A 9004-nucleotide genomic window follows, 5' to 3' on the forward strand; every position below is an offset into this window, starting at 1 on the left:
GAGAGTTCGATATAAACCCTCGAGTCACCCTTGTGGGGAAAATACTTTGTTGACACAACATTCTGCACTTGGAGTCCCAACGTCATAATATATATGCATGATTGTGACGTTGTCATGAAGTTTTAGATGATTTACCGGTCTTTCATCCAAAATCTCAGTGTTTTTAGGGATTTTTCTAAGACGGCGGAGGCGGAGGCGAAAGTCCTCTTCTTCTTTTTCTTCAGGAAAGGGCAAAATTTTCAACTTCTCTTCCGCCTCCAATGGGATATCTTTGTAATATCTAGTGCATGGTTGTACTTGGATATTCGAGATTATTTGGTTATAGAGTTATATTTTCAGATTGTGTTGTATTCATTACGCCACTGACCGTGTTCATGTTTAAGAGTTGTGAGTAGTTTTCCATCTTCCTGAGGGCATAGAATGTCATAGTAATGATTTTTATAAAATATGAGTTGAGTATTTGGTTAAATGTTCTGCTTTAACGTGGTTCTATAATGGTATCGTGTGAATGTCGACTGCATAGTACTTCACCTTTATGGGCTCATAGCGTTGCAACTTATAATAAGGAAAAAGAGGAGGGACATGGAGTGACACAAATCATGACCCAAGTATTGGACTTGCTTAAGCAGTGGTTGAACATTTGTCTTAATACATCCTCTACTTGCTCGGGAAAATAGCCTTAAGGTAAATCGCTAAGGTGTAATTGCTCATGCATATGGAAATGGTTGCACCTATCTTATGCTCCATCCAATATAAGAATTAAACTTGACAAAATACTTGTCATGTTTATATAGAATTCTTGTGCTTAAAATTCGTGTCGCCCTTTTGAACGCTGTACTCACATAAGTGTCCATCTAAGTTTGTCCTTTTATTGCATACATGATTGGACTTTCTCGAAAAAGAGCTTGTTACTACTTTCTTATTTTATGATTTGCATTTTATCTTTTTGTGTTTACTTTTCAGGAAACTATGGAACCAAGTACCAAAACTTTGCAACTTTAATTGTTTTGAAAATAGCGTACTACCAACCATCACCTCCGATTACAATTTAATAATAAAAATACTGCAATAAATTTAAAATTAGATATTACAATTTAATAGTAAAGATATGGTATACCTTCAGATATAACCTCGAAGAAGACGATTCCAATTTGATATTGTGTACATTTCTTTTTTGAGATTGAAAGCTGCAAAATATTAAACAGAGGCACTCTCAGATGTCAAAAGGTCTACAACAAGATCTGGGGGGTCTAGTACCCACGCCTTACAAACTTTATTCTTGCAGCTAAAATTCGCTAAACAATATGCTACACCGTTGCTAGTTCGGCGCATATGCCTGATTGAGTGATCGACGAAGCCACGCAGCAACGCTTTGATCTCCTCCACCAGTGGTCCATGAAGAGATCGATCAATATCACTACCCCGAAGCTTTGTCACAATACTAAGACAAACCGACTCCAAACACACCTTGTACGTTTATATTTAATACAGTATTATCGTGTACTCATGGTCCAACCTTGTCACATGCGCCTAGGATCCTAGGTAGGCATCGTCCTCATAAGTTATACGAACTCTCAAGTGCCTAATACCTACCCCTGAAAGTGAAACATAGGACGACAGCCATCCAGTCCATTTCCATGGCATCGGAAGGAAATACCGTCAGCGGCGGCCTGCGCGGCCGCCGTGTGCTGGTGTTTCCTCTCCCGTACCAAGGCCACATCAACCCCATGTTCCAGCTCGCCGGCCTCCTCCACGCGCGCGGCCTCGCGGTCACAGTCTTCCACTCCCACTTCAACGCCCCCGACCCGTCCCGCCACCCCGCCTTCGACTTCGTCCCAGTTCCCGATGGCTTGCCGCCGTACAGTCCCGTCTCGGTGAAGGAGACCGTCGAGCACATCTTGACCATCAACAGCTCCTGCGAGGCGCCGTTCCGGGAGCGCCTGGCCGCCCTGCTGGAGGCACCTGGCGCCAGGGACGACGTCGCGTGCCTGGTCGCCGACGCGCACCTGCTGACTCTGATGAACGTGGCGCGGCAGCAAGGCGTGCCGACGCTGGCGCTGCGCACCGGCAGCGCCGCCTGCTTCCGAAACATCATGGCGAATCCGATGCTCTGCGACAAGGGCTACCTCCCAGCTCAAGGTTCGTTCGCCCTCCTCTGCACGTGCATCAACGTGCGTGCTCCTCCCCAATGTATCTAGCACATGCCCAATGTATCTAGCACATGGCGTGATCTTGACTACCTCTATCGCCGTGATTGACTTCTCATCGAGCAGAATCGCAGCTGGACGTGCCGGTGAAGGAGCTGCCGCCGTACCGTGTCCGGGACCTGATGATCATCGGCCGAAGCCGTGACGAGCACGACCTAGCGTGCAAGCTCTTGTCCCGGGCCGTCGAGGCGGTGAGGACCTCGTCAGGGTTCATACTGAACACCTTCGACGCGCTGGAGCCCGACGAGCTCGCCACGACCCGGCAAGACCTTGCCCTGCCCGTGTTCGACATCGGCCCGCTCCACAAGATCTCACCGGCGGCGTCCAGCAGCCTCTTGCTTCAAGACCGTGCCTGTCTGGAGTGGCTGGACGTGCAGGCCCCGGCGTCCGTGCTCTACATCAGCTTCGGCAGCCTCGCGAGCATGAGCGCTGCCGACCTCGCCGAGACGGCATGGGGCATCGCCAACAGTGGCCAGTCGTTCCTATGGGTTCTACGGTCCGACCTTGTGCGCGGTGTCACGGAGGCCACCCTGCCCGACGGGTTCGACGCCGCGACCCGCCACCGGGGCATGATCGTGAGCTGGGCGCCGCAGGAGGAGGTCCTGGCGCACGCCGCCGTCGGCGGGTTCTGGACGCACTGCGGGTGGAACTCGACCCTGGAGGGCGTGTGCGGCGGAGTGCCGATGCTGTGCCGACCCTACTTCGGCGACCAGATGGGCAACGCGAGGTACGTCGAGCACGTCTGGCGGGCTGGGTTCGTGCTCGACTGCGATCTCGAGAGGGGCAAGGTAGAGGAGGCTGTCCGAAGGCTGATGAAGAGCAAGGAGGGAGTCGAGATGAGGAAGCGAGCTCAGGAGCTTAGAAGCAGAGCAGCTCAGGCTACTGACGGTGCTGGATCTTCTCGTCTCAACATCGACAAGTTAGTGAATCACATTCTGTCTCGCTAGCTAGCCGCCGCCTCCGGAGAAAAAATTCTAGCCCCCTCCACTTCAGCCTTCGCCATAGATCGGTTCCCTCTCCTTCGGCCTGCTTCGCCGATGTCGGGAGGAGTGGAGAACCCGATCTATGCGTGAAGTTCTCAATAAAAGTAGTCTTTTTGTAGTCTATGTTAGGATTTTGGTCACTGTTTTCTTGTTGGTTTTCCCGCAACGGAGATTGCATCGTCTGCAATAAGTGATTTTTGGCCTTTGGTTTAACGAGATCTCCTTCCCGATATCAATGGTGGTGTTGAAAGATTACAATTATCTAGGTATGGATGTTTAGATCTTGCTTCGCCAGATCGATCTTGGATCTTTTCTCATGGTTGCCGCGAGAAGGATTATCCTCACAGTTTTATCCCGGTTGCTACATCATCGACAATGGTGATTCGTACTCTCGGCTCGCCATCAACGTCGACAAGGCTGATCGGTTTTTATTCCCTGACATACTGGTGTTGGTACTCTTGCCAATGTTGATTGACTACTTTAATGGTTGCCAGCGTGCATGCAGCTTTGTCATTACGGTTCAAATTAAAATTATGGGAGAACCTTCGTTGGTATTTAGAGATCTATGATTTGTTATTTATCTTTGGCTAGCTTCAGGAAAATACAAGATTATGTTTTGGAAGAAGAAAGAGTTTCAAGACCTCGAAGATTTGCTAGTATTTTTAGACTTTATTTTATAATCGTGGAGACGGCTCGTGTATCTATACCATATACTATTTATTATTATAAATATATGTGATATTGATTGTAAAAAAAAAGTCAGACCCCGGTAGTCCCGTTCCAAGTACCAACCAACATTTGCATTTTGCCCCATTTTATGTGTGGATTGGATCTGCATCCATTTCACGTTGTCGTAGGGATCGGTCACGTGGAGGAGAGTGACAAAAACGTATCTGAATAAAGATTTGCCTTTTGTTCAGTGGCTAGCACGTTCCATAGACGGCTGCTGCCATGGTGAAAATAATCAATTTGGCTCTTTTGTAAAACTTCAACACAAAATAGACCCGTTCTGAAACCATTTTTTACAATGTTTTTAAATATTTGTACAATTATAAAAATGTCTGACATTTATTTATATAGACGGTCAATTTTTTTCAAAATGTTTGATTTAGATTAAAAAACTATGTTCATCTTATTTTAGGAAGAAAAAGGCGGTCATTGTATCTGAGTTAGGAAGAAAAGGCGGTCATTGTATCTGAGTTAGGAAGAAAAGGCGGTCAAGAGGCTGGCATCGTAATTAATGCATGAATCATGTAGTACTTAAATCTTCTCCAATACTCCCTCCGTTCCTATTTAATCGACGCGAGGGGAGAAGGCTAATGAACAAATAACATAGTGATGGAAGTCAATTAAATCCAAATAGAGGTTGTACTTTTCAAGAACACGCAAAAGCCTCGCACGTCTTCATTTATTAAGATATGAATAGTCTCCTGCAAAAAAAAAGATATGAATAGTCTTACAACGAGTGGAGGCATGACACAAATGTATGCCAACTATCCGCTACAAAGAAACCTCAAAAGATTAAAAAACAACTAAGTTATGGGAGTGGTGTTTTGGAACATGGGAGCATATGCTTCCTATATTTTGAAATGCATCTTACATATATTTTAAATTTCAAAAAAATTGGAAAAAAATAATTCGCACGTACATCTTCACTTCTACGCGCTCACAAAGTCTTTTCTTAAAAAATGAACTTATCATATGACGTGTGTAAAAAATACAAAATTCAGTGCTGAAAACAATGCTTTTCACAGGATAAGTTTTCTCTTTTTTACATAGGCCACAAAAAATATTATTTTTTCGTGAAACTTGACGCATACATATATATTATGGAGATGTACATGTAGAATTTTTTGTCAAAATTTTTCCACACTTCAAAATATGGTTTGTTGGTAGAGGGAGCATACGCACCCGGGAGCCGAATTGAATTCCTGCTAAATTATTCCTCTCTAATATCCGCTTCCACATAGCTTAGCATCCTTCCAAAACTGAAACTTGACCTTGATCTGTGTAACAAGCTCAACCGGCAGTACTGCAGCCTTGTCAAAGACTCTGGAATTCCGCTTGAGCCAAATCTTTCTCGCCACAAAAATCACCAGGGTGTTCATCTCTTTCATGTGTTGCTTGGATGTTGCATTAGATAGGTTCGGCCACAATTACTTAGGCAAGGCATCCATATTTATCGTGTGTCTGTGCATCCTTAATGGTAGCAGCAAATGGTACCAGATCTCTCTCGAGAATGAGCACTGCAGTGTGAGGTGCTCGACCGTCTCCTCCTCATGGCAGCACATCACACATAGAGTCGGGTGTTGTAGGTTGTGCCTCGTCAATCTATCCGATGTCCGTAGCCTATCTTTGAGCACTAGCCACATGTGAAGTTTGTGCTTTAGGGGTGCACCAGCTGCCCGCAGTTCCTTCGCTCCCAACATCTTTGTCCCCCCGATGAAGGACATGTTATACACGGTCTTAGCGGAGTACGCCGAACAAGCCGTGAGCCTCCAACTGACGAAGTCAAGGACACCATCTGTAGCAATCATTTCGTCCAATCTCTCTCATAGTTCCAGTTTCTCGGCAATTGCATGTGAAGATTGATATAATTGTATTGCTTAATGATTAACAAAGGAGGTACAAGGTTTATATAGCACAAGAGAGAGAGGGGGCGCCGTACTAAACCCTAACGTGCTATACACGTAATATATAATCTAACATCCCCCTGCACTGTCAACGTGGGGCTCAATCACGTTGAGACTTAAACAAATATCTTGAAAGGACTGAGTCGGTAGGCCTTTGGTGAAGATGTCCGCAAGCTGTAGTCGGTACATGAAGAACTCGAACTTGCCCCAGTGCCACTTTCTCCCGAACGAAGTGAATGTCGATCTCAATATGCTTTGTCCTCCGATGTTGGACTGGATTGCTGGACATGTAAACCGCAGAAATATTATCACAATATACAATGGCCGCCTGCTGGAGGGGGCGATGCAGCTCAGCCAAAAGCTGTCGAAGCCAAACTGTCTCCGCAACCGCATGTGCAACGGCTCGATACTCAGCTTCTGCAGATGAGCGGGAGACCGTAACCTGTTGTTTAGAAGACCATGAAAGCAAATTGCGACCCAAGAAAACACAGTATCCGGACGTGGATCGCCGAGTATCAGGGCAACCAGTCCAGTCTGCATAAGAATAAGCTGTCAAGCTAGTAGGGGAAGAAGTGTTTATGTGTAGGCCATGATCTAAAGTGCCTTTGAGATATCTAAGAGTACGTTTGATGTGGTTATAGTGGGGAAGACGGGGATCATGCATATAAAGACAGGCTTGTTGGACAGAATAAGAAATTTCTGATCGGGTGAGGGTAAGGTATTGGATTGCACCCGCAATGCTTCGATAGAGTGAAGGATCAGGAAAAGGGTCGCCATCAGAAGAGAGTTTGGCACTAGTGTCTACAGGTGTGCGAGAGGGTTGACAGTCAAGCATGCCAGCACATGTGAGAAGATCTAAAATATACTGGCGCTGAGAGAGAAAAAGACCACGAGAGTCACGGGTAACAGAAATACCGAGGAAATGATGACGCACACCTAGATCAGTCATAGAGAATTCAGAATTAAGCAGAGTGATGATGTGGTCGAGAAAAGGCTGAGTGGAGGCAGTAAGAATGGTGTCATCAACATAAAAAAAGAAGATAGGCGGTGTGAGTAGAGGTGTGATAAACAAAGAGAGAAGTATCAGTGAGAGATGGTGTGAAACCTATGGTTTGTATGTAGGTGGAGAAACGCTGAAACCAAGCCCTAGGGGCCTGTTTGAGACCGTACAGAGAATTCTGAAGAAGACAGACATGATCAGGTGCAGCAGGGTTTTCAAAACCAAGAGGTTGTTGACAATAGATTGTTTCGTGAAGAGAACCATGGAGAAAAGAATTTTTAATATCGAGTTGGTGAATAGCCCAGGTAGAGGATGTGGCTATGCTAAGAACAGTGTGAATGGTGCTAGGTTTGACTACTGGAGAAAAGGTTTCATCATAGTCGATGCCATGCTACTGAGAGAAACTGCAACAGACCCAGCGAGCTTTGTATCGAGAGAGAGTGCCATCAGCAAGGAACTTTTGGTGAAACACCCATTTGCCGAAAACGATGTTAGCACCAACAAGACGAGGAACAAGGCACCAAGTGTCATTCTGAAGAAGAGCGAAAAACTCATCGCGCATGGTAGCGGCCCCGTTAGGATCAAGAAGTGCACTTTTGTAGGTTTTGGGAAATCGAGAAATCGAAGAAGTGGTGGCATGAAGGTTGAGACGCGTTCTGGGTATATGAAAACCTGTTTTGGCCCGAGTGCGCATGGTGTGAGAATTGGTGGGAGCTTTTGTAGGAACAACGTGGGGTGGTAAAGGGGGTGTAGGGTGAGCAACAATGTCAGGCGCAGCGGAAGAGGCAGACGCCGGAGATGGTGGTGAAGCGGCTGCCGGGGCAGGCGAGTGGGGGGAGGGGAAACGGCTGCCGGGGCAGGGCGAGTGGGGTGGAGCGGCTGCCGGGGCGAGTGGGGTGGAGCGGCTGCTGATGGCGTGTATTTCACACGTTCGTTGGGCAACCCCAAGAGGAAGGTATGATGCGCACAGCAGCAAGTTTTCCCTCGGAAAGAAACCAAGGTTTATCGAACCAGGAGGAGCCAAGAAGCACGTTGAAGGTTGATGGCGGCGGGATGTAGTGCGGCGCAACACCGGAGATTCCGGCGCCAACGTGGAACCTGCACAACACAACCAAAGTACTTTGCCCCAACGAAACAGTGAGGTTGTCAATCTCACCGGCTTGCCTGTAACAAAGGATTAACCGTATTGTGTGGAAGATGATTGTTTGCGAGAGAAAATAGTAAAACAAGTATTGCAGCAGATTTGTATTTCGAGTATTAAAGAATGGACCGGGGTCCACGAGTTCACTAGAGGTGTCTCTCCCATAAGATAAAAGCATGTTGGGTGAACAAATTACGGTCGGGCAATTGACAAATAGAGAGGGCATAACAATGCACATACATGACATGATAAGTATAGTGAGATTTAATTGGGCATTACGACAAAGTACATAGACCGCCATCCAAGCCGCATCTATGCCTAAAAAGTCCACCTTCGGGTTATCGTCCGAACCCCCTCCAGTATTAAGTTGCAAAGCAACAAACAATTGCATTAAGTATGGTGCGTAATGTAATCAACAACTACATCCTCGGACATAGCGCCAATGTTTTATCCCTAGTGGCAACAGCACAACACAACCTTAGAACTTTTCATCCTGTCCCGGTGTCAATGCGAGGCATGAACCCACTATCGAGCATAAGTACTCCCTCTTGGAGTTAAAAGTAAAAACTTGGCCAGAGCCTCTACTAGAAACGGAGAGCATGCAAGATCATAAACAACACATATGTAATAACTTGATAATTAACATGACATGGTATTCTCTATCCATCGGATCCCGACAAACACAACATATAGAATTACGAGATAGATGATCTTGATCATGTTAGGCAGCTCACAAGATCCAACAATGAAGCACAATGAGGAGAAGACAACCATCTAGCTACTGCTATGGACCCATAGTCCGGGGGTGAACTACTCACTCATCACTCCGGAGGCGACCATGGCGGCGTAGAGTCCTCCGGGAGATGAATCCCTCTCCGGCAGGGTGCCGGAGGAGATCTCCGAATCCCCCGAGATGGGATCGGCGGCGGCGGCGTCTCGGTAAGGTTTTCCGTATCGTGGTTTTTCGCCTCGGGGGTTTCGCGACGGAGGCTTTAAGTAGGCGGAAGGGCGAGTCGGGGGCAGCGAGGGGCCCACACCAC

General features: G+C 46.7%; 1 protein-coding gene across 1 annotated transcript; it reads left to right on the forward strand.

Moving 5' to 3' along the window:
• Window positions 1-1637: 1637 nt before the first annotated feature.
• Window positions 1638-3154, forward strand: LOC124653342 (DIMBOA UDP-glucosyltransferase BX8-like). The gene is made up of 2 exons (XM_047192411.1): window positions 1638-2139; window positions 2274-3154. The coding sequence occupies exons 1-2, from the start codon at window positions 1638-1640 to the stop codon at window positions 3152-3154; spliced, it is 1383 nt and encodes a 460-aa protein (XP_047048367.1).
• Window positions 3155-9004: the final 5850 nt, after the last annotated feature.

Source organism: Lolium rigidum, chromosome 1 (assembly GCF_022539505.1).
Source record: "Lolium rigidum isolate FL_2022 chromosome 1, APGP_CSIRO_Lrig_0.1, whole genome shotgun sequence".
Classification (NCBI taxonomy): domain Eukaryota; kingdom Viridiplantae; phylum Streptophyta; class Magnoliopsida; order Poales; family Poaceae; genus Lolium; species Lolium rigidum.

Coding starts and splice junctions, on each gene's coding strand:
- LOC124653342 (XM_047192411.1), top strand. CDS start 1,638: ATGGCATCGGAAGGAAATACCGTCAGCGGCGGCCTGCGCGGCCGCCGT. Junction 2,140..2,273: donor GGGCTACCTCCCAGCTCAAG/GTTCGTTCGCCC, acceptor CTCATCGAGCAG/AATCGCAGCTGGACGTGCCG.